The sequence below is a fragment of the Suncus etruscus genome, chromosome 5, assembly GCF_024139225.1.
Source record: "Suncus etruscus isolate mSunEtr1 chromosome 5, mSunEtr1.pri.cur, whole genome shotgun sequence".
NCBI lineage: Eukaryota > Metazoa > Chordata > Mammalia > Eulipotyphla > Soricidae > Suncus > Suncus etruscus.
The window spans coordinates 115,878,998-115,905,867 of NC_064852.1; the positions used below are offsets into that span (position 1 = coordinate 115,878,998).

The 26,870-nt window shown below is 41.5% G+C and overlaps 1 protein-coding gene across 2 annotated transcripts in view; it reads right to left on the reverse strand.

Annotated features, from left to right (window-relative positions):
• The window catches only part of LOC126008969 (cytochrome P450 20A1), an 80,022-nt gene extending 53,375 nt beyond the window's left edge, over positions 1 to 26,647 (reverse strand). The window contains exons 1-4 of one of the 2 annotated variants that reach the window (XM_049773295.1): positions 26,552 to 26,647; positions 18,555 to 18,604; positions 16,958 to 17,124; positions 7,555 to 7,697 (exon numbers count right to left, since the gene is read on the reverse strand). In XM_049773295.1, the coding sequence (XP_049629252.1) occupies positions 7,555 to 7,697; positions 16,958 to 17,124; positions 18,555 to 18,604; positions 26,552 to 26,623 (432 nt within the window). In that variant the 5' untranslated portion in view covers positions 26,624 to 26,647. Of the gene's footprint in view, positions 1 to 7,554; positions 7,698 to 16,957; positions 17,125 to 18,554; positions 18,605 to 26,551 lie in introns of those variants that run through there. The other variant, XM_049773294.1, reaches the window with a different exon arrangement.
• Between the last annotated feature and the right edge of the window lie 223 nt (positions 26,648 to 26,870).

Below are 26,870 nucleotides of genomic sequence, written 5' to 3' on the forward strand. Positions count from 1 at the left end.
AGAAAATATCACATGACAGATGTGACAAAGGGGAAATAGTGCGAGCCAATACCATGCATAGAGAGTGACGAAGGCAGCTCTGATGACCTGAAAAGTGCCAACCACCTATATAGCCTCTCAGATAAAGAATTTAGAAAAGAAATATGGGGGATGTTCAGAGAACTCAAAGAAAGCATATATAAAGCTGAATGGACCACAAATAAAAACCATGAGGATATGAAAATAGAAATCAGAAAACTCCAAATGAAATAACAGGACTGAAATATGTGATAGGCTAAATGAAAACCTCATTGGAAAGCTTCTCCAACAGAGTAACAGCAGCTTAGGACCAAATCAGTGAACTAGAAGATGAAAACAACTCCATACCAAAAAAAGAATGGAAAAGAGCCTTAAAACAAATGATCAGACAATGGAAAAAATCCTCAAAGAATGTGAACAGTTGAAAATTGAAGTCTTTGATAAACTCAAGAGAAAAAATGTAAGAATCACTGAAGTCCCAGACACTCAAAAAGAAAACTCCCAGAAAGAATCAAAAGTCAAGGAAATCCTTTCAGAGAAACTCTCAGAGTTAAAGAGTGGATACAATCAAATGCTGCATGCCAGAAGAGTACCAGCTAAAAGAGATTAAAAAAAAATAGCACTCCAAGATACATCCTAGTCACAATGATGAATCCCACAGATACGGATAGAATACTGAAAGCAGCAAGATCAAAAAGAGAAATTACATTCAAAGGAGCATCCTTAAGATTTACAGCAGACCTGTCACAAGGAAACCTCCAGGCCAGAAGGCAGTGGTGGGATATGGTGACAAAACTCAATGAAATGAATGCTTCACATAGAATACTACACCCAGCCAGACTCACTTTCAGGTTTGAAGAAAGTATATATAGCTTCACAGAAGCTCAGAAAGTTTACAGACTCAAAACCAGCCTTAAAAGTAAAATGGAAAGGTCTATTTTAATACAAGACAGACCAAAAGATGCTACAATCTCCTACACAAAGATGACACTAAATCCCATGACAATTATTTCTCTAAATATCAATGGACTTAATGCACCAATTGAGAGACACAGAGTGGCAAAATGGATCAAAAAGCTGAATCCAACATTCTGCCATTTATAATAAAAGTATCTGAATAGCTAGAACAAATTAGACTCAAGTAAAAGGTTGGAGGACAATCATCTAAGCAAACTCCCTTAAAAAAGCTGGAGTGGCCATATTAATATCAGATGACAAAAATGTTAGACTTAGAAAAGTTAATAAGGAACAGAGATGGATATTTTGTGTTTTTTTAAATATAAACTATTTATTTAAGCACCATGATTACAAACATGATTGTAGTTGGGTTTCAGCAATAAACAGAACACCCCCCTTCACCTGTGCAACATTCCCACCTTCAATGACTCACCTCCTTCTCATCCCCTGCCTGTTTTCGAGACAAGCATTTTACTATAGTTACTTTTTTTGGTAAAGTTTAGTAAGCTAAAGATGGACATTTTGTAATAATCAAGGAATATGTACAACAGAAAGAAATATCACTCCTAAACAAATACACATCATGAGGGACCAGCAAAATATTTAATACAATTGTTGACAAATATGAAAGAAGACATCAATAATAGTGGGAGACCACAACACTGCCTTGTCACCCCTTAAAGGGTCAACCAAGGCTGAAATACATTAAGAATTTACTATCTCTGAAAAGAGAAATGGAAGAAAGTGGACTAGTAGACATATATCTATATCTATATCTATATCTATATCTATATCTATATCTATATCTATATCTATATCTATATCTATAGCTATATCTATAGGGCACTCCATCCCTAGAAAAATGGATATACATTCTTCTCCAATGCACATGGGTCATTCTCCAGGATAAATTACATGCTGACCCATCCATAAAACATACCTCCATAAAATCCAGAGGAATGAAATTGTATAGACTACCTTCTCAGATCACATGGTACTGAAATTAGACGTGAACTACAAAGGGACACAGAAGAAAAACTTTAACACCTGGAAATTAAACAGCTCACTACTGAACAACCAGAGATGAAATCAAAGAGGAAATCAAAACATTCCTAGGAACAAATGCCAATGAAAACACAAATTATCAGAATTTGTGAGACACAGCAAAATTAGACTAAGAGGAAAAATTATAGCTTTGCAAGCACACATCAGGAAGAAGGGGCCTACATAAATAGTTTAATGACACAGCTTTTAAAATTATAAAATTATCAACAAAAGAAACCAAAAATAGATAGGCAGAAGGAAATAACAAAGCTTAGAACAGAAATCAATGAAGTGGAAATCCAAAGAACAATCTGAAAGATCAATGAAAGCAAAAGTTGGTTCTTTGAAAATATAAACAAGATTGATAAACCACTAGCAAAACTCACAAAGAAAGGGAGAGAGAGAAACTTAATAAGCCCGATTAGAAATAAAAAAGAGAGAGCATTACCAATAATACAAAGATTCAAAGGGTAATCAGAGACTACTTTGAGAAACTCTATGCCACAAGACATGAGAACTTGGACCAAATGGAAAAATTCTTGGACTCTTATTATCTTCCAGGGTTAAACCAAGATGATCTAGCATATCTAAAGAGACCCATCACTACTGAGGAATATAAAATGGTAATCCAAAGTCTTCCCAAAAGCAAAAGCCCAGGCCCAGATGAATTCACTAATGAATTCTTTCATGTGAAATCACCCCACGTGCTTTATTTCCAGCCCCAGGTGAATGAGTCTGAATCAGAGTTGCAGAAGAAATAATCCAGATCTTCTTGTCTAAGAATAATTATAATAATAAATAATTATAGAAAAGAAATGGACATTAAAAAACAATTCCGTTCACAGTAGTGCCACACGAACTCAAATTCCTTGGGATCAACTTAACTAACGTGGTAAAGGACCTCTACAAAGAAACAACAAAACACTGCTTCAAGTAATAAAAGAGGACACAAGAAAATAGAGACACATACCCTGTTCATGTATTGGGGGGATTAACAACATTAAAATGGCAATACTCTTCAAAGCTTTGTACAGATATAATGCAATTCCTCTAGGGATACCCATGACATTTCAAAGAAGTGGATCAAACACTCTTGAAATTCATTTGGAAAATTAAATACCTACGAATAGCTAAAGCAACCCTTAGGAAAAAGAAGATGGAAGGCATCACTTTCCCCAACTTTAAATTGTACTACAAAGCAGTAGTCATTAAAACAGCATGGTATGGACCCTCAGATCGTGGAATAGACTTGACTATTCAGAGAATGTTCTCCAGACATACAATTAATCTTTGATAAAGGGGCAAGAAACGCAAAATGGAGCAAGGAAAGCCTCTTCAACAAGTGGTGCTGGGACAACTGGTCAGCCACATGCAAAAAAAAAGTGAACTCAGACCTCCATTTAATACCATGCACAAAGGTCAAATCCAAATGGATAAAAGACCTTGATATCAGAAATGGAACAATAAGGTATATAGAAGAACACATAGGCAAAACACTCCACACCTTTGAGACTAAAGGCATCTTCAAGGATGAAACAGCACTGTCCAAACAAGCAGAGATAAACACAATAAACTATATTAAGCTGAGAAGCTTCTGCACCTCAAAGGAAATTGTGACAAGAATACAAAGGCCACTCATGGGCTGACGAAATAGCATGGAGGTAGGGCGTTTGACTTGCATGCAGAAGGACAGTGGTTTGAATCCCTGCATCCCATATGGTCCCTTGAGCCTGTCAGGAGCGATTTCTGAGCGTAGAGCCAGGAGTAACCCCTTAGCGCTGCTGGATGTGACCCAAAAAATAAAAAAAATAAAAAATAAAAATAAAAACAAAGGTCACTCACAAAATAGGAGAAACTATTCACCCAATACCCATCAAATAATACCCATTAGATATTTATATCTAAGATATACAAGGTACTAAAGAACTTAATAGAAAAAAATCTAACCCCTTTAAAAAGTGGGGAGAAGAAATGAACAGACACTTCCTCAAGGAAGAAATACAAATGACCAAAGGCACTTAAAAAAAATACTCCACATCACTAATCAGGGAGATGCAAATCAAAACAACAATGAGGTACCATCTTAAGCCATAGAGACTAGCACACATCACAAAGAACAAGAACAATCAATGCTGAAGGGGATGTGGGAAGAAAGGAACTCTCATTCACTGCTTATGGGAATGCTGCCTAGTCCAGCCTTTATGAAAAACAATATAAAGATTCCTCAAAAAAACTGGAAATTGATCTCACATATGATCCTGCTATGCCACTCCTAGGGATATACTCTAGGAACATAAAAACACAATATAAAAATGCCTTCTGGACACCTATATTCATTGCAATGCTATCCATAATAACCACAATCTGGAAATGACCCAGATACCAACAGAAGAGTGGCTAAAGAAACTGTGGTACATATACACAATGGAATACTATGCAGCCTTCAGGAAAAATAAAGTGATGAAATTTTCCTATACATGGAAGGACATGGAAACTCTTATGCTGAAATAAGTCAGAGAGAGCTAGAATCAGAATAGTCTCACTCATCTATGGATTTTAAGGAAAATAAAAGACATATTGTAATAATACTCAGAGACAATAGAGATGAGGGCTGGAAGGACCAGCCCACGATATGAAGCTCACCATAAAGAGTGGTGAATTCATGGGGCCAGCGAAGTGGTGCTACAGGTAAGGTGTCTGCCTTGCAAGCGCTAGCCAAGGAAAGGACCACGGTTCGATCCCTCGGTGTCCCATATGGTCCCCTCAAGCCAGGGGCAATTTCTGAGTGCGTAGCCAGGAGTAACCCCTGAGCATCTAACGAGTGTGGTCAAAAAAACCAAAAAAAAAAAAAAAAGAGTGGTGAATTCAGTTAGAGAAATGACTACTCTGACAGCTAGCATGACAATGGTAGTGACAGGCATTCTCTAATAGGCATTCATCCCTACAGGTATGAGTGGGGGAGGAGAGAGATGGGGGTATTGGTGGTGGGGATGTTGCACTGGTGAAAGGGGTGTTCTATTTTTTTTAATAACTGAAACCGAACTACAAATATGTTTGTAATCATAATGCTTAAATAAAAACATTAGAAACGAGGAGCCGGAGTGATAGTACAGTGGTAGGGTGTCTGCCTTGCACACAGCCAACCCAGGATGGATGGAGGTTCAAATCCCGGCATCCCATATGGTCCCCTGTTCCTGCCAGGAGTAGCCCCTGAGCGCTTTCAAGTGTGACCCAAAAACAAAAACAAAAGCAAAAAAAAAAAAAAGAAAGAAAAAAGAAATGAAACTATAAATGGCATTTCTATATAACAAATTTAAACCCAAATAATAAATTTAAAAACCAATGCTCTTATTAGAGATTTTAATTGTCACTTACTACAGTCCCAGGTCACTATTAATAAAGCACCTACTGGATTAAATACTTATTTCCTATGCTGACAAAAAACTTTTTTTGAAGTCATGGACATAAAAATGTTGCTGTCATTACTGTTACTTGTATCACATAACTGTATGTCAACTTTTATCGCTTAATCTAGTTTTGCGCAGCACTCTACTCAACAATACAAATAGCACAAATGATTCAATCTGGACTTTTCTCTAAGCACACTAGCATGTCTTCTAAATTATTATGTATAGATCTCATTGAGTTTGAATCATACATGTTGAGTAAGAATTCTAAGAATCTGTTGATGCTTCATTTAACTATTCAGTACTACTACTATTGTGGGGAGTACCCCAGCACGCTCAGCCTGCCACTGTAGGGATCTAAAGTTTGTGGCCCAAACTCAGTGATGTGTTGCTGTTTTCTCACCTTGGATTAATTCCCCACACTACCATGAGTGATCCCTACCACAGCTAGGTATAATCCTAAAGCCAAACACAAAATCAGAATTTAAACCAAAAATCAAAGAAAAATATGATTTAACACACGTAGAAGAAAGGTGGAGAGAGGGGCCAGAGAGATAGCATGGAGGTAAGGCGTTTGCCTTTCATGCAGAAGGTCATCGGTTCGAATCCCGGCATCCCATATGGTCCCCCGTGCCTGCCAGGAGCAATTTCTGAGCATGGAGCCAGGAGTAACCCCTGAGCGCTGCCGGGTGTGACCCAAAAAATCACCAAAAAAAAAAAAAAAAGAAAGAAAGATGGAGAGATAGTACAGGGATAGTAATGAACTTGCTTTGCATGTGAGCAATCCTGGTGTGAATTCCTGGCACTGATTATGGTCCCCAAGAATTACCTGGGGTCACTCCTACACAAAGAACCAAGAATAGCCCCTGAGCACCAGGGGTGCTGTGGTATGACTCCAAAACAAATAAACAAACAACAACAAAAATAAAGTGTAAAGAAATGTTAAAAACTTCAAGAATTTAAGTGGAGGCTTATACATAGGTGGGAGAAGACACAAGACTGTCAATGTAGGAGGAGTGAAAACTCACATGATGAAGGATGAGAAGATTAGGAGACAGTCAATACACAGAACTGAGGTCTGGGTAAAATAAAAAAAAAGACTAAAAAGTTACTCCATCAATAGGAAAGATCTTACTTTTTCATTAATATCTATAAAGAGTGCTATTCTCTAAACAATATATATTATCTGTGCATACCAGATATTTTATTATGGTTCTGGGGCACAGTCAGCATTGCTTACTTTCAATTCTGGGATCAGGAATCATTCTCTGCAGGGCTCAGAGTATGAAGTATGAAGGAATATATAAAAATGAATATATTTAATATTTATTTTGGGACACATTTGGAAGTGCTCATGATTACTCCTAGCCCTGCACTAGGAACCACTTCTGGCAGGCTTCGGGAGCATATAAAATGCCAGAGTTGACCACATGCAAGGCAAATGCCCTACCTGCTGTGCTATCACTCCAGCCTCTATAACTTATATTTTTACCCAAAGAACTTTTCACATTTTAGGAATTTGGCAGAGATTTCCAATCTTATTGTCCTATTGCCTGCATTATTTTCAGAGAAAAAAATGAGAAAAAATGAGAGGTTAAAGGACTGAAGAGATAGCATGGAAGTAGGGCATTTGCCATACATGCAGGACAGTGGTTCGAATCCTGGCATCCCATATGGTCCCCTGAGTCGCCAGGAGCAATTTCTGAGTTTAGTGCCAGAGGTAATTCCCTGAACTCTGCTGGGTGTGACCCAAAAAACAAAAAAAAAAGAAAGAAGAAAGAAAGAAAGAAAGAAAGAAAGAAAGAAAGAAAGAAAGAAAGAAAGAAAGAAAGAAAGAAAGAAAGAAAGAAAGAAAGAAAGAAAGAAAGAAAGAAAGAAAGAGAGAAAGAAAGAGAGAGAGAAAGAGAAAGAAAGAAAGAAAGAGAGAGAGAGAGAGAGAGAGAAAGAGAAAGAAAGAAAGAAAGAAAGAAAGAGAGAAAGAGAGAAAGAGAGAAAGGAAAGAAATGAAAATTAAATGAAAGGTTAAAAGAAAAGCAAATACAGATACACCAACAGTAATATATGTATGTATATATAAACATATTATTTGTTACAAAACTCTAGAACACACTGAGGCATATCATCTTACCTTTACCAGGAGAGAAAAATTACTCTGTAGAGAATTAGCCACGTCATTCTTATAGATGTTTTTCCTCATGTATTTTTCACTCACATTTTCATCACTAGACTGATACATTAATAATGACTTTAGCATAGTTTCAAAAGGATCCACTGTAACAAGACAAATTAAATATTTAAATATTTAAAATTAATGCTACAAAATCTCTAGCAAAAGAACAAAGAGATAGGAAATTAAGGGATTATAGCTAATTAAGCTTCTAATTTTATTTATTTACTTATTTTTGGTGGGAGAGAGAGGAGGCTACACCTGACAGTTCTCAGAGCTTACTCCTGGCTCTATACTCCAAGTAGTATATATACTCAATTGGTGCCAAGAATTGAACCCAGGACAGCTGATTCAAAGCAAGTGCCTTATCTGTTGTACTATCTCTCTGGTCCTGTTAAACATTTTAAGGACTGTTTTTCGATGTTCTTATTTTTTAGCAGATAGAAAAATTTGTCACAAGTCTTTCACTATGAAAGACTTACCTTCTTTCATATTACTTCTCTAGGTTCATGAACGTGAACACTTGAAAATTATTCACGTGCTTCATCCACTTCCCAACACCAGAAAAAACTATATGAGCAGAGACCAAATCTGCTTTTATTTATTATTTAAGTTCCTGACAGTGACATCTTTTCATGTCAAGGAAAGCTTAAAGATTGGGAGCACAAATTTAGGACACAGTGCACAGCTTTAAGTCCCAACTATCACTAATGAGTTGTGACCATACCATGGTCACACAACTAAATAAGGACTAAATTTTCCTGTGTTTTCCTTAGTTTTCTACTCTAAAATGTGGTTAATTCAAGATGGCTTGGGAGATGGTTTTGGAGTCAGGGCCTACACCTTTGCATGTACAAGTTCCTGAGTTTGAAGCTTGGTACTGAGAACCAACAGGCAGAACCCTAGAGGCAACAGAGAAATACTGAGGTGATCCTTATAAAGCAGGTATTGCTGGACTCAAACATAAACACATTCTCATGCCCAAGCACTGAGTACCGCTTGAGGGGCCCCCACACCCAAATTAAGAAAAATCATAGCTACTTATAAAAAATATAAAAATAAAAATAAATCATAGGTACTTCTAATGGCTATTCTGATAATTTGATGAATTCATATTTAAAAGTGGCTTCAAGTAATTTTAGCAGATAGTAATGACTATATAAGCAAAACTACGTATATTTGATATCAAATAACTCTAGATCATATTAAGATACTGTACATCTTTTACATATTTGATCACTGTTAAATACATTAAGCTTGCTTCAAATTATAAGTAATCTTGATACAATTCTTTCCTTGGGAAGGCCAGAGCGGTAGAGCGGTAGCACAAGCAGTAGGGCGTCTGCCTTGCACGTGCTAACCTAGGACAGACTGCGTTCCATCCCTCAGTGTCCCATATGGTGCCAAAAGCCAGAAGCAATTTCTGAGTGCATAGCCAGGAGTAACCCTTGAGCATTCACTGCGTGTGGCCCAAACACCAAAAAAAAAAAAAAAAAAAAGACTCTTTCCTTGGGCCAGGCAGATAGCTCAAAAGACCAAGCACACACGTTGAGAGCCAGAAGTCAAGATAGCACAGTGGTGTTTGCCTTGCAAGCAGCCGATCCAGGACCAAAGGTGGTTGGTTTGAATCCCGGTGTCCCATATGGTCCCCCATGCCTGCCAGGAGCTATTTCTGAGCAGACAGCCAGGAATAACCCCTGAGCACCGCTGGGTGTGGCCCAAAAACCAAAAACCAAACAAACAAACAAACAAACAAACAAAAACAATTCCTGCTATCCAGGGCTCCATGAGAACAGAGCCAAAAGCAGCCCAGGTGTGATGCAAAAAAAACATTTTTTCTCAGGGTGGGGAAGACCCCTCAAAGACTAGAAGATTGGAGAACATGCTTTGCAAGCAGGAGGCCTGTGTTTGATCCCTGCATTCCATATTCCTCTGAACACCTCATCACTGACCCCCGAGTAGCCCCTGATCATGTCAGCTTTGACCCCCAAACCAAAAAAATTACATCAATTTACTGGCACAAGCTCATTTATGTACTTATATCAACTTTGGATACATTCTTTAATATTCAATACAATCTTCTGTGCAGAACATCTGTAATACATTTACACTCCATATTTCTCCTTTCACTCATCAACATTAATTTTGCCAGTACTTCTCATTTCTTCCTGTCAGATAGGTTATTTTTATCTTCTATTCATTTTTATTTGCATTCAACTGACTATCAGTGAGGTTTAAATCTTTTTATTTTGTGGTGATTTGCATGACCCTTTTTTAAATTACTCTTACTCATTTCTTCAATTGAGATATTTTTATTAGTTTACATATAATACCTTTATAAACATTTATTTTACATGTACATTCATATATTTACATAAATAGAAGTTAAATTATTTCTGTATTTCTCTTTTAAACTTTTTCAGGTTAGTTTTTTATTCCCCTTGGAAGGGGAAGAGATCTTGCTAATATTTATCTGCGACAAGTAATCCACACAGACAGGAAGGTAAAAAGGCAAGAAGGTCAGATGCAGAATCCTTTGTCAGCCTACCCAGCAGCTCCAAAAACCCAGTAGCTTCCCCAAATGACTCTGAGCACCTCGCTGGAAAACTATTTATTAGGCTCTCAATAGCGGCCCCCGCCTGGAAGGTCATAGGTGGGACAACAGACAGAGAGAAGGATTTTATAGAGAAATAGAATAAAGGCTTCCATATATAACAATTCCCCCTTCTTTAGTAAAGCAACAATAAGAAGAAACAAAATTAAGTAACATTCCCTATAATTACAAAAGGGCAGCTGTGGGGCCGGGAAGGTGGTGCTAGAGGTAAGGTGTCTGCCTTGCAAGCGCTAGCGTAGGACGGACCTCGGTTCTATCCCCTGGTGTCCCATATGGTCCCCGCAAGCCAGGGGTGATTTCTGAGCGCATAGCCAGGAGTAACCCGTGAGCGTCAAACAGGTGTGGCCCAAAAAACAAAAACTGAAAAACAAAAAAACAAAACAAACAAACAAAAAAAAAAAGGGCGGCTGTTTCATAAGCGCATCACAGAGAAAAGTAAAGAAAAACTTTTAACCTAAACACAAGGTGTTCAAAATCAGAAACATGTGTCAAGGAATCAACTACAAGATCCAGAGATGATAGACCTACTACGTACAAGATGAAGAATTCAAAATAAAGTTCTTCTTTGGAAGATCAAGTGGAGTATCTGGAATTCAATAATCAAAGATCTAGTAGTCAATGGGGAGCTCCCATGGCAATCGAAAAGCCCAATTGTAATCAGGAGACAGAGAACCTTCGAAGAGATGCTAGAAAGGCTGTGTAGCATCTGTGTAGCTGACCAGAAAGCCCATTTTGGGGGGCACTGATTTGGGCCCCTACTTAGGAGGAGGCACACCCCAAGATCACTATGGGGAGAGCAACTGTAATGATGACCAATAGGTATCTAAACTTAATCCAAGTTCTTAGTCCATGCAGAAGTTCATGAAAGGTCCAAAATTGATGTACAAATTATGGCCTATTATTTATTGATGGGAGCTTAAGTCATAAACCAAAACAAAATGTTAAAGGCCGAGAACCTCCCTGCATAGATAAATAAGTTGAGGTTCCATCCAAAATGGATAGAACCTTCTTTTGAACCTACTATATTTTTCCTATGATGTGCCCAGCAAAAACCCTTGAGAACAGACAAAAATATCATTTAGGAAATTATCAACAGTACATCCAGCCCACTAGCCTAAAATTAAGAAAGCAAAAACCCTAAAGTAATACAACATCAATTCCTAAAAGTAAAAAATTAAAATAGGGAAGAGCATTAACAATAATCAAAGGAAGGCTAGTATCAAATATAAATTTAAAGAATTAAAGTCATAAGAAAAATACAAACACAAGCTGCTTTACCTAAGAAAATCTTAGATATAGTTAAGGATATTGCATTGTTCTCATGAGGGAAAATTAATATTAAGAGCACTGGTACAGGAACCTTTTTAAAAAGGTTCAAGGCTCCCTTGAACTGTATTTAGAGTTTGTGGGTAGGTTTAAAGATGTGCTGAAATTACAAGTCAAGGGGACCAGAGAGATAGCATGGGGGTAAGGCATTTGCCTTGCATGCAGAAGGCCGGTGGTTCAAATCCCGGCATCCCATATGGTCCCCCATGCCTGCCAGGAGCAATTTCTAAGCATAGAGCCAGGAGGAACCCCTGAGCGCTGCTGGGTGTGACCCAAAAAGCAAAAAAAAAAAAAAAAAAGAAAAAGAAAAAGAAATTACAAGTCAAAGATGAGATGAGAAAATTCCTTGAAAAATGTTTGGCTTAACCCTGCTTAAGAGGGAGGGTCTGGGTAGGGGGCTGGTGAACTTCTGGGCTTCATTAACGAACTCATTAAGGAACTCTTTCTTTCCTCTTCTGGGAGCCGGAAGCTTTTGCCAGCGTGGGAAATGGCAGGGCTTCACAAGGATGGTGAAAATAGGCCCACGTGAGATCTAATTATAGATCTGATTTTCTGGGCCATGAAACACCATAGTCTTTGTACTCAGCAAACAGGAACTTAAACCTCCCACTCCTTCCAGTGAGTAGGGTATTTCCTGGAGAGACCAATTTTCTACCCATTCTTCATCAGAGATTACAGTAACCTGCACTCCAAAATCCAGCATTCCTTCAAACATATGCCCTTCCAATTGAAGTTTTATCATTGGGTGTTCATCTCTTAATTTAGCAAACATAACCATAGCCACGAGTGGATGGATTGTGGACTGCAACCGGATTTGTGCTTTCAAAACCTCCGATTCTTTTCTTGAGTTCCCACATTTGACATGTTATTATCATGAGCTGGGCAATTGCTTCACCTTTCTCTCTTTTTTTTGTTTGAACATTTGCGTATTGATTTTTTGCCATCAATAATTCATATGAGAGAGTGACCCCTGCCACTCATTTTGTTGTTGTTGTTGTTGTTGTTCCATCCAGGCTTATAAAGTTTGGCTTTTATGCCTTCTGAATAAAACATTTCCCATTGAATTCGCTGATTAATCAGTAGGCATATGTTAGCAATTTTTTTTTTTTTTTGGTTTTTGGGCCACACCCTGTGACGCTCAGGGGTTACTCCTGGCTATGCGCTCAGAAGTTGCTCCTAGCTTCTTGGGGGACCATATGGGACTCCGGGGGATCGAACCGCGGTCCGTCCTAGGCTAGCGCAGGCAAGGCAGGCACCTTACCTCCAGCGCCACACTCCGGCCCAGCAATTTTTTTTTAATCATGCAAAGTCCAAGCTGATTTTTGACACCAAAATTTAGTAATTTCACACAGTATGGTGATGTTGGACTGTAATCTTTACATGATGTCTTCCATCTCAAGGGTTAATAGTTTGAAACATTTACTCCATGTAAACTCAAACTCAATTTACCTGGGGGCCACAGGAGGCAAAGTCGGGGTGATCCTTGAGTGCAAAGACAGTAGTAAGCCTTGAACATTGGGGGTGTGACCCAAACAACTAAGACAAAACAAAACAAAAAAAGGTTCCTCTAGGGCAGGGCCACAAGATGTTGTACGGAGGGCTGTTTGCGGCCCGCCGGCCACGAGTTTGAGACCCCTGATGTAAAGGGACTGAGGCCAGGTAAACAAAATTACTCTGAATAGGGCTCTGAGGCCTGGATTGTGGGGTAGGTGCATGGAGATGTGCGTTTGATTATTCATCTTCTGATTCAGCACTGTTACGTGATTCAATTATGTCAATAATTGGGTTTACCTGTGGACTTTGCACTGGAGATTGGACACTAGTGTTAAGAGTCGGATTGGGTTGTAAGTTTCTAAATTATTGTCTCGAGCCTTAGTTATTTGTTTTTTTGGATTTTTTTTTTTTTTTTTTTGGTTTTTGGGCCACACCTGGCAGTGCTCAGGGGTTACTCCTGGCTGTCTGCTCAGAAATAGCTCCTGGCAGGCACAAGGGACCATATCGGACACCGGGATTTGAACCAACCACCTTTGGTCCTGGATCGGCTGCTTGCAAGGCAAACGCCGCTGTGCTATCTCTCCGGGCCCTTGAGCCTTAGTTTTAGCAGGATAAATGCCTTTATTTTTTGTAGTGGGGCTGGATTTGCCAGCCTGCACCTTGGTCCAAATTTTTGTTGGATAAATTTTCTTATTGTCTGTACTGGTTTTAGCTTCACTATTTCTAATCTTTCTATCTCCTAAATACAAGCCAATCAATAAACTCACCATAACAATACTAGCCAAAATAGAAATTCCAAATACTATGAAGGATGGAGACAGTGCAGGAGAGGCAGTTATGTGATTATAAATTTTCATTTGAAATGCAGACTACAACCATCCTACAGCAAAAATTTTCCTTAACGCCAAGCCAATCTGTTTAAAACAAGGTGGTGTAATCCACTTGACTAATGCAGAATCAATCTGTTTGAAACACTGTGGCATAATCCACATGACTAACCACATAAGCCATCCAATGGTCGCCAGAGGAAATTTCCAATAAAGCATTTCACTTACAGTTACTGAGGGTCTAGGTTCAGTTTGTTCCGGTGCCATTTGCTGTGTAAGATTTACTCCTAGACTGGTTATCGATGGATCCTCAAAGAGCTCCCGGGATAAGAAATTGATTCCCATTCCCCTATCCTCATGGAAGGGGAAGAGATATTGCTAATATCCGCAGCAAATAATCCATACAGACAGGAGGGTAAAAAGGCAAGAAGGTCGGATGCAGAATCCTTTGTTAGCCTACCAGCAGCTCCAAAAATCCAGAGCTCACTAGTTAGCTGCCCCAAAAGATCCTATGCACTTCACTCGAAAACTATTAGGATCTCAATAGCACCCCCACCTGGAAGGCCATAGGTGGGACAACAGGAAGAGATAAGGATTTTATAGAGAAATAGTATAAAGGCTTCCATATATAACAGTTACATTTACCCAGTTTGTACTTGATGGCTCATTAAAGTCATGACAAAGCAAATAAAGTTTGTGAAACCTGAAGGAATACAGCAGGAGTTTAGAACTACCTGGCCATATCTGGTTATTATTTTTCTATTTGGTTTTCTGATTTTGGGGTGGTACTCTGGACTTATTCCTGGCCCTCTGCTCAAAGCTCAAATCCTGGTAGAGTTCATGGGACTATGTGGGGTCCAGGGTTGATTCCAAGCATCACCCAGGATCAACTCATGGGCATTGCTACTGTGGCCCTAAAAACAAAAACAAAACATGGGCTGGAGAGATAATATGGTAGAAATGCAATTACCTTGTATATTGACTATACAGTAAATAGTCAGAAGAGCAAGGCTCTAATGTCCCATATACAACTAATGAAATCCTCCAGCTCTGTCGCTCTGTCTTTTGTCTTCCATGGCACTACTTTCAGCACCCAGTTTTGGTCCAAATTGATCAGTTCCAACTGCATATTGGTCCTTTCTCTACCCTAACTACATATGCCACATTTTGTGGTAAGCCTCCAATATGGACTGGCCCTCCTGGCCCTCATCTCTATTATCTCTGGATATTATTACCATACTGTTTTTCATTTTTCTTATATCTCATAAATTAGTGAGATTATTCTATGTTTCTCCCTCGCCCTCTGATACATTTCACTCAGCATAATACTCTCCATCACAAATTACTCTTTTTATTTCATTTCTTTGTTTTTGGGTCACACTTGGCAGCATTCAGGGGTCACTCTTGGCTCTGTACTCAGAAATCGCCCCTGTGGGGCTGGAGCGGTGGCACAAGTGGTAGGGCATTTTCCTTGCTCGTGATGACCTAGGACAGACCAGGTTTGATCCCCCGGTGTCCCATATGGTCCCCCAAACCAGGAGTGATTTCTGAGTGATTTCTGAGCCAGGAGTAACCCCTGAGTGTCACCGGGTTTGGCCCCAAAACAAAACAAGACAAACAAACAAAATAACAACAGAAATCGCTCCTGGAAGGCATGGGGACCACATGGGATGTCAGGATCCGAACCACAGTCCGTCCTGGATCGGCTGCGTGCAAGGGAAATGTCCTACCACTATGCTATCTCTCTGGCCAAGGAATCACTCTTTTGTTTTTTTGTTTTGTTTTGGGGCCACACTCAATGATGCTCAAAGGTTACTCAAAGGCAAACACCCTACCACTGTGCCACCACTCTGGTCCCTAGGAATCACTCTTAATGGTACTATTACATTGGTACAATGTATTGGTACTATTACAATGGTACAAAGGGGATCATTATGGTGACAGAGAATAAACTTGGGTCAGCTGTGTGCAAGGCAAGCATCTTATTCACAATATTATACCTTAAACCCTGCATATATTTCATATTAAAGAAAAAAACCCTTTATAAATATTGTGTGTTAAATCTAGTAACAAGCATAAATATTTTCTTGTACTCAAGGATCACCCCGAGTTTGCCTCCTGTGGCCTGCAGGTAAATTGAGTTTGAGACACCTGGCTATAGAGCAATGTTATACTATATACTATATCTATTATTTAGCAATTAGAGCAGTGTTAGCTATAATGCATAGAATAATTTAAGAACAATGCATAGTTCTTCACTTACAGATAATTTTTCCCCAAAAGCAGGAGCAGCGAACTAGAAAGAAAATCAAACTTATGGGGCCAACCAGAGGCACAAGCAGTAAAGCATCTGCCTTGCCCACACCAACCTAGGATGGATTGCAGTTTGATCCCCAAGCATCCTATATGGTTCCCCAAGCCAGGAGAGATTTCTGAGCGCATAGCCAGAAGTAACTCCTGAGCATCAATAGGAAGAGTGGCCCAAAAACCAAAAAAAAAAAAAAAAAAAAAAAAAAGGAAAAGAAAAGAAAATTAAACTTATGGGGTTGGGTGTTTGCTTTACACATGGCTGACCTGGGTTTGAACCCCAGCATCCCATATGGTCCCTCATACCTGCCAGATGTGATTTCTTAGTGCAGAGTCAGAAAGTAACCCCTGAGAACCACCAGGTGTGGTCCCCTGTGAATAAATAAATAAATAAATAAATAAATAAAAAAGGGGCCGGTGAGATAGCCCAGTGGTAGGATGTTTGCCTTGCATGCAACCATACCAGGATGGACGGTAGTTCAAATCCCAGCATCCCATATGGTCCCCCAAGCCTGAGTGCAGAGCCAGAAAGTAACCCCTGAGAGCCACCAGGTGTGGGCCCCCCCAAAAAAAAAGGGGTCAGAGAGATAGCACAGCGGTAGGGTGTTTACTTGCACGTGACTTTTCTAGGACTATAGTAGTTCGAATCCAGGCATCTCATATAAACCTGCAAGCCTGCCAGGAGCGAGTCCTGAGCACAGAGCCAGGAGTAACCCCTGAGTGTCGCTGGGTGTGACCCAAAAACAAAGAACAAACAAACAAAAAAAATGGCGAACAAAAAGGAAATTAAACTTACATGTTTTATTAGGGTTGATATGCTGCTGTAGGACATCAATATTACCCAAACTAACCACCAGGCGCCTGCCGAACCAAAAAGAGACCACAGGTCCAAATCGCTCATGTAAGTTAACCAGGAATTCATGCAGACTTCCTCTGCTGATGATATCTGGAAGATTGCCATCTCTGGGAAAAGAGTAACATTTCACAAAAATAATCCGTTTCATCTCAAAGGGTAAGGAAAACAATTGTTTATTCTGAATTAACTGTGACAATAGATGAAAGCAAAGATACATGAAATTCAAATTTGAGTTACACTGAAAACCAAAAAAAAAAAAAGAATAAAGGGCCCGGAGAGATAGCACAGCGGCGTTTGCCTTGCAAGCAGCCGATCCAGGACCTAAGGTGGTTGGTTCGAATCCCGGTGTCCCATATGGTCCCCCGTGCCTGCCAGGAGCTATTTCTGAGCAGACAGCCAGGAGTAACCCCTAAGCACCGCCAGGTGTGGCCCAAAAGCCAAAAAAAAAAAAGAAAAGAAAGAATAAAAAGAAAATTTGTCTTACATGCTGGAAAGTTATCTATTTCTTTATTTGTTTGTTTGTTTGTTTGTTTTGGAGCCACTCAGGAGTTACTTCTGGCTCTGCATTCAGAAATAATTTTTCTTTTCTTTTCTTTTTTTTTCGTTTTTAGTTTTTGGGTCACACCCGGCAGGCAGTGTTCAGGGGTTACTCCTGGCTCTATGCTCAGAAATCGCTCCTGACAGGCTCAGGGGACTATATAAGATGCCGGAATTCAAACTACCATCCTGCTGCATGCAAGGTAAGCACCCTACCTCCATGCTATCTCTCCAACCCCAGAAATCATTTCTAGCAGGCTTGGGGAACATATGGGAAGGCATATGGGATAGAGCATATGGGATCTAACTGGGTAGGCCATGTACAAGGCAAATTTCCTCCCCACTGTGCTATTGCTCCAGCCCCAATCATTTAATTTTCAAAGGGCTCATTCTGAGACAAATGTACAGTAGTACAGTATGATAGGCCTTTGAAAATAATAAAATTACACTTAACAAAATGTTTCTTCTTTTCAACCCATTTTTACTACTTTAAAGTTGTTTAGGTTTTTTGTTTGTTTGTTTTGGGTCACACCCGGCAGTGCTCTGGGGTTACTCCTGGCCCTGCACTCAGAAATTACTCCTGGCAGGTTCAGGGGAGCATACAAAATGCTGGGATTCAAACCACCATCAGTCCTGGGTAAGCACAGAAAGCAAACACCCTACTACTGTGCTATCTCTCCAGCTCATACTTTAAAGTTTTTCTCTAGTGGACTTGAAAGCAATAAAAACTTTCGATTTATATAGTCATCCTTATGTTCTTAACTAACTTTGGGATATATGATAATGAATAAAATTAGAATAAATAATAAAAGAATTAATGGTTCAGAGAGCTAGTAGAGTTGGTAAGGTGCTTGTCTTGCATTAGGCCAACCTAAGTTCAATCCCCAGTCTCCCGACCCTGCCAGGTGCAGAGCCAGAATAAACAACAACAAAAAAAAGCATTAAGTAAATTGAATAATAAAAACATGATAGTTTTGATACCACAAATTAAATCACTCACTTTTCTTCTGTTGGAGCAATTCCTGGAATCCCAGAAGCTTGTCTGGAATCCTTAAGGAAAAATTAAAATACAATTTAGTATAGTATAATGATATACCATATTTTCCAGCGTATAATATGACTGGGCGTATAAGACGACCCCCTAATTTTGCAGTTAAAACATAGGTATAGGCCTATATTCACTGTATCAGACAGAACGTTCCTGTGCTGCAACTGTATGTACCACAGTGAGCCAATCCCAACAAGCAAAATTTCAAAGGTTATACTAGAATAGACTTCCTCTCTGACTCTGGCCAATCTGAACAGGCTTTTTACAGTGTAGATTCGGGTCCAGAACATTGTCTAATTTGCATGCATAAAATCCCCATGACATGGTTAAACATAAGCATTAAACTGAGGGACTCCACCGAATATTCCTTATTGAACAGCTCACAGAGAGAAGAAAAGACAAAAAGTGGGGAAAATCTTCACTGTATAAAGAGAATATTTATTAAGAGTTATAGCTGTGAAAGAAAATAGACATAAAATATTCAAAAGCCATACGTGTCCATTTTAAGTCTTTTTTTTTTTTTTTTTTTGGTATTTGGGCCACACCCAGTAACGCTCAGGGGTTACTCCTGTCTATGCGCTCAGAAATTGCTCCTGGCTTGGGGGACCATATGGGACACCGTGGGATCGAACCATGGTCCGTCCTAGGCTAGCGCAGGCAAGGCAGACACCTTACCTCTAGCGCCACCACGCCGGCCCCCATTTTAAGTCTTTTAAAAATAGTTGGGGGTTGTTAAATCCAGTGCACCACTTTGGTGTGTGATTAGGACAGTGCAATACTGAAGTTAAAAAGGATAAATGGGGTGTACTTATGGTTGGGGGTGATACAGTTAAGGAGTGAAAATGAGCTTTACAGGGGTGTACAAAAGGGCAGAATACCAGATGGACATTCTACATACACAAAACATAACTTAAGGATAGAATATATTATTAATATATACTGTACGTGTGGGGGCTTTTGCCCCTGTGCGGTTTTGAACATGTAGACTACTAAGAAATTGCCAGAGTCTGCCTTAGTAAAAATGAACAGCTCTAAGCACCCTCAATTTGGACCCACCTTGTCTAGCCACCTAGGCTGCCACCCCAGAAAGACCTGGAGGCCGGGGGGCAGGAGAGGGGACAGCTGGGGGCCTACCAAGGCTCCATGCCAGCTAGAGCCAGCCTCCAGATCAAGAAAGAATTTGGTAGAGAACGGGAAGCCAGGATCTACCCACCCTCCTCCCTGTGCCCTCCCCACCCTCTTCACTGGGGGATGGGCGGGGAAAGCTTGAGACCCCATCCAGGAGGGACCACCCGACACCCACCTTGTCTAGCCGCCTGGGCTGCCACCCCAGGAAGACCTGGAGGCCGGGGGGGCAGGAGAGGGGACAGCTGGGGCCTACCAAGGCTCCCAGCGTGCCCAAGCTAGGGAGAAAGCCTTCGACCTGGGGTCTCCCCAGACTCCATGCCGGCTAGAGCCAGCCTCCAGATCAAGAAAAGCTATTTTAATAAAAAATTTTAAGAGACGTAAGTAATTAGTGGAATAAAAACATCAAACACTGGAGAAAAATTTGGCTATGCTAAGTAGCCTCATTTTAATTTCAGAAACATTAAGTGTGCTGCCTAAAAATCAGACATTTTTTTAGTCCATCACTCCTAATCTTTTGGATGACTATTTTTCTTATCTGTTTTGTTTGTTTGTTTTTGGGGCCAGGGGTTACTTCTGGCTATGTGTTCAGAAATTACCCTTGGCTCAGGGGACCATATGGGATGCCAGGGATCGAAACCAGGTCAGTCCTGGGCCAGCCACATGCAAGGCAAACACCCTACCACTGTATTATCGCTCCAGCCCTTTGGATGACTATTTTGCTCTTTCTCTTCAAATCCTCTATAGTCACCAACAAATGGCAATCTACTTCAAAGAAAATATTTAAGAGTGATCCAAAGATAAATAATGTTTCACATCACAGTTACTGTCTACATTTGAGCCAATATAGTACACCTTGCACCCTATTGCTATGGATGAACAGTTAATATTACAAAATGCAACATACTTTCCATTCCTTCATACATGCACAAGATTTGATCCCCTCCCACTTACATAGGTAATTACCCTAGTAATCCTCTATTTTTACATCACTTTCCCCTCATGGCTTGATCATCCTCATTAGCGCACTACCATAACAATCTTTGTCACTATAGAAAATTTCTTTCACTTTTCTTCCCTCTTCAGTAATCAGTGTCTTTTTCAACAATACTCTAAAAAATAACTGTTTAGGGCAGGGGTCTCAAACTCAATTTACCTGGGGGCTGCAGGAGGCAAAGTTGGGGTGAAGCAGGGCTGCATAAAGGATTTTGCTTATCGAATATTCGCAATAAAAAATCGCATTAGTAAGAAAAAAATCACAAAAAATCGCATTAAACATTTGCATACCCCAAACGGAACTGCTCGGGGTATGCAAATGTTTAATGCGATTTTTTCCTTACTAATACGATTTTTATTGCGATTATTCAGTAAGTGAATAATCACGAATACTGCGGTATTTGAAGGCCGGCCACGGGCCACAAAATGTTGTACAGATGGCCCTCAGGCTGCGAGTTTGAGACCCCTCGTTTAGGGGCTGGAGAGATAGCACAGCAGCGTTTCCTTGCAAGCAGCCGAACCAGGACCTAAGGTGGTTGGTTCGAATCCCGGCGTCCCATATGGTCCCTGTGCTCGCCAGGAGCTATTTCTGAGCAGACAGCCAGGAGTAACCCATGAGCACTGCTGGGTGTGGCCCCCCCCAATAACTGTTTATATGTGGTCTATCTGAATATTCTGCTTAGACTTATTATTCTCATCATTACACTAAAACTCTTTATGTGCATGTATATGCCATGGATCAAATTCAAGGGCTCAAATATTCAAAGCATGTGCTCTGCTATTGAGCTACACACACACACACACACACACACACACACACACACGCGTGCATAGGATTGTGGGTGTAACTAAAAGTTTAGTCTTTTTCAGACTGCAGAGGCTACTGAAGCTTCCAGCTTTAGTTGACTCGACATAGCTGCAATGTTTTGGCATAGCTCATGACATTCTTCTGCTTAAAACACTTAGAATATTCATGCTTCTCTGCTCTGTCACCTCATTCTCTTTTGCAAGTGATCTTTACTCTTTTCCACTTTTAAATGTTGAAGGGCCCAGAGCGTGGTCCTTCCATTTCCTCCATCCTAGATAGTTGCCTAGTTTTAAAAAACATTTCTACTCTAACTGCTCCCAAATTTGCATCTCCAGGCTGGACTCTTTTCTTATATTTGACTTAAAATTTCAATTCAACACATTCACACGAATATATTTAACAAAAAAGTCTAAATCTAGCATAACCTAAAAACAAATTCCTTATCTCTATGAATCCCTACTATAGAAAAACCAAACGAAACCAAAGGAAAACAATACTCTGATATTTCCTAGAGTTAATCCATCCTTCCTTCTACTCAAGTTAAAAAAATCTGGCATCTTCTCTGATGTTTCTCTCTCATGTGCATGGGAAACTAGGGACAAAAATCATAACAGCTTTCTAACTACTCTACCACCTTCTGTCTTTGTCCTAAAAGCCTATTCCTAACATAGCATCCTTTTGAGGGTAGAAGACAGTCCAGGGCTTAAGGATTATGCCTTGCATTCATCTCATCAGGTACTAATCAACCCCCTCATGCCCACCCTCACCACATATGCCCACCTTCACTCCCCCAACTTCAAAATATAAAATGTAATTGCTTCCCATTTGAAATGTTATTATCCTATTAAAAAATTCCAGTGACACATTTCAGAGTAAAATTCATGGCTGTAACATGTCCAAGACTGACCTGACCCTAATCCCCATCATTCCGACTAGTGTCTTCCTGACTTGTTCATCCCAAACACTCCAGGCATGTTTTGACTATGATGTTCTGCATTGCTTTAGCTGGAATGCTTTCAGACACATGGATGTTTTGCTCCTAAATCTCCATGTTTCTGCTCAAGTGTCTATCTCCCAATCATCTGCTTAAAAATAACTATCAGAGGGGCCAGAGCGATAGCACAGAGGTAAGACGCTTACCTTGCACGTGGCCAATATAGGACAGACCTCGGTTTGAATCCTAGCATCCCATATGATTCCACCCTGAGTCTGCCAGGAGTGACTTCAAGCACAGAGCCAGGAGTAACCCCTGAGCACCACCAGGTGTGATCCAAAAACCAAAAAACAAACAAACTATCAGAGCATAAGTACAGTGTGTAGGGCACTTTCATTGCACATGGCCAATGGGTTCAATCCCTAGCATCCCAAATGGTCCACCTAGCCCTCCAAGAGTGATTCCTGAGCACAGAGCCAGGAATTATCCTTAAGTACTGCTAAGTGTGACACCACAAAAAAAAAAAAAAAAAAAAAAAAAAGAACAAGAGTGGGGGAAAAAAAAAACAATCCTAGGGTTGAAGTGATAGTACAGCAGGTAGGGTGCTTGACTTCCATGCAGTAAGTCCTATCCTTTGCATGTCGTATGGTTCCTTGAGCCCCCCAGTAGAGATCCCTGAATGTAAAGGCATGAGTAAATCCTGAGCATTGCCCAGTAAGCACCCCCCCCCCAAATAAAATAAAATAACAATCCTGGGCCAGAACAATATAGTATAGCAGGTAGGGTGCTTGCCTTGCATATTGCCAGCCCAAATTTCAACTTCAGGTTCAATTTCCTGTACCTCATATGGTACTCTGGTATAAGATGACACCCAGCTGTTTGGGTTTTTTTTGTTTTGTTTTGTTTTTATTTGTTTTTTGTTTTGTTTTTGAGTCACACCCAGCAGCGCTCAGGGGTTAATCCTGGCTCTATGCTCAGAAATTGACCCTGGCAGGCTTGGGGACCATATGGGATACTGGGATTTGAACCACCCTTGGTCCTAAATCAGCTGCTTGCCAAGGCAAAGGCCCTACTGCTGTACTATCTCTCTGGCCCCCTTCCCCTACCACGCCCCATTATGAACCCAAAAGAAAGGCATTCCCCCAACTTCCTCCTTCCTTTAAACCTATTCCTTTGATATGTAAAAGACCACCTAGATCTCACTCTACCCTTCCTCACTGGGTGAAATTGGTTCTAGTTTAATAAAGAGTTTGGTTTTGTGCTCTGAGAGACCACGAGGAAGAAGACACTGACTCCATGATTCTCTCCTGATTGGCTTGGTTTATTAATCCTTCGTGACTACCCTGCTTCTTCTTCAGATCTGTCTGCCTAGGATGGTAATTGCACTAGTGAGGATTTTACATCCTGGGACAGGGTACTTCCTTAGACAGGAGTAAACACTGAGTACAGCTGGGAGAAGCACCCCAAACAAACAAACAAAAAATCCAATTGTCAAATATTTTCCAGAAAACTTAATATTTACATATTATGTTCATTTAATAAGTTAATGACTACTTCCTCTCACTAGAATACAAAAATTACATACATCAATTATATGAATGTATTTACTGCTTCTGTTCCTAGCCAATAGAGTAGTGTCATGGCCTTCATCACTTTCCATTGTCTTCTTCCAATAGGCTCATCCCTAATGAAAGAACTAAGTGTTGTTCCTGTTAGCTAATGAAAGGGCATAATTTGAAGATGAGAAAAAACTCAAGGCTGGAAGTCACCAAAAAGAAAAAAAAAAGTTGATTCTCAGAAATGAAAATACACCGGACTCCAGTCTGTTGACAATATTCCTATTGGATAGTGCCAAGCCATGCCGAGCAAGTAGCTTCCTCAAAATTCAGAAATTCAGAGATGAATCCTGGGGGCCCAGACTAGACTCCCTGGCCAACTACCCAGTTCCCCTTTGCCCAGGCAGCACCAGGACACCTTCAGGGTTGTTGGTTTTCAGGCCTGAAAGAGTGAAGAAGGGCTGGCAGGGAAAGGCAGGCGGCCCAAGCACTGCTGGAAGCACTGCCTAGGCTTAACGTGAGCATAATTTTTCCTTTAAAAACTATATTTTGGGGAGCGATAGGACGGTGGTAGGGCATTTGCCTTGCACATGGCCCACGCGGGTTCGATCAACAACATCCTATCTGGTCTCCAGAGCTTGCCAGGAGTGATTTCTGAGCACAGAGCTAGGAGGAACTCCTGAGCGCTGCCGGGTGTGGCCCCAAACCAAAAAATTTTTTTTATTATTTTATATTATATAATAATATAAATATTATATTATATATCATAATTATATATAATTATAATACATCAAATATAATGTTAATAATTAATATTAATACAATGATGTTATTAATATATTAATAATATACTGTGATTATATATAATAATTACAAATCATTATATATCACATATGTTATTATATAATATATAATATAATTATACATTATTTATATTATATCATTATCTTATATATGATTATATTATATAATACACATAATATATAATATACTCATTATATTATTAATATTACATCATATCATGTCATAATTAATACAGAATATTAATATTAGAATATAATATAATAATATATTATAATCAATTATATAATCATACGGTTATTATATAATATTCCATATTATATTCTAGTATGTGATATTAACTATATTATATAATATACTATATATTACATATATAATATATAATATATTAATTCTATGATATTATGTTATATATGTGTGTTTGTTCCCCAAACCAAATATATATACTTTTATTTATTTACATATACCTTTTATATATTTACACACTTTTTGTTTTAACTTTTGCGGTGCGCAGTGGGGCTGGGGCTCGAACCTGAGAAGCGAGTCCCAAGCCTGGAATCTTGGCTTGGACGGCGCCTCTCGCCCGCCTCTCTCCGCCCTCAGCCGCTCAGAGCCTGCAGGCCCCGCCCTCAGCGCCCCGCGAGACACGCCTTTTTAGGCCCCGCCCCTACCCCTCCTCGCCCTCCAGCGCTCTCCGCTATTGGCCGAACGATGTGGAGGGGGCGAGAATCCTCGCTAGTCCGCGCCCCGCCTTCTCTCCAGAACCACCCCTGGCCCCGCCCTCCGCGGGCGGATGCGTGCCGAGCGACGTGGAGGCGGGCGGGCGGGCGGCGGGAATCTTCCTAGGCCCCGCCCCCTCACGCCCCTATTCTCCAGGATCCCGCTCCTGCCCTTCCTGGCCCCGCCCCGCGGCCCGCTGAGGTAACACACCCAAGGCCCCGCCCTCCTCTCCTCAGACCCCACCGCTGACCTCCCAGGCCCGCCCCATCCTCAGTGACCCCGCCGAGCTCTCCTCTCCACAGATCCCGGCCCTCCCTCCCTCGCGGCCCTCTGCAGGCCGGGTGGGGCACGTGAGAGCCCCAGCCCCGCCCTCCTTGGCCCCGCCCCCGGGAACTTTTCCCAGGCCCCGCCCCTGCTTTCCAAGCCCGCCCCGCTGCCCTCCTTGGCCCCGCCACACCCCAGAGGTTCCGCCCCCGGCTTCCAGGCCCCGCCCCCGAAGCTTCCTGCAGGCCGACCTACGAGGAGGCGGGAGGGAACGGCGCCTCCCAAAGTCCCGCCCCTGTCCTCCTAGGCCCCGCCCTCAAGGCCTGCTGCAGTCGCCGAACTACATGCAGGAGGGCGGGAACCGTCCAAAGACCCCGCCCTTTCTTTTCCTAATCCTGGCCCCTCCAAGAGGCTCCGCCTCTATTCCCAGACTCCGTCCCCGAGGCAGCGCCGCTGCAGGCCGTGCTACGTGGAGGCAGACGGGAACCCTCCCGAGGCCCCGCCCCTTTCCTTCTTGACCCCTCCCTCAACAACTCAGGCCCCGCCCCCGAGGCCCGCTGCAGGCGGCCGAGAATCCTCTCGAGCCACACCCCTTCCACAGGCCCCGCCCCTTTCCCGTTGACTCCTCCCCAATATCCCAGGCCCCGCCTCCGCGGCCCGCTGCTGACCGCGGGACCGGGAGATGAGCGCGGCAAGGCAGAGGCCGGGAGTGGCCGAGGCTCTCGGGGTCCCGGCCCGCAGTTACCGGGTAGAGGTAAAGCACCGCTCCCACCAGCGCCAGCAGAAAGGTGACGGCGAAGATCGCGAAGTCCAGCATGGCCCTTCTTCGAGCAGCCACGTCGCGAGCCCCCGGTTGGCGCAGCAGCGCTAGTTTAGCCCGGCCGGGAAGGAGCGCGTGGGCGGAGGCCCCGGCGGCCTCGGGAGCGAATGGGCCAGCGGGGCGTGGCCGGGCCGCCCGGAGGCGCGGGGAGCAGAGGGAGGGAGGGGCGGGGAGGAAAGGGGAGCAGAGGGCGTGCCCGAGGCCCCTGCAATCGGAGCCGCCCCCGAGCCGGGATGTGGACTTG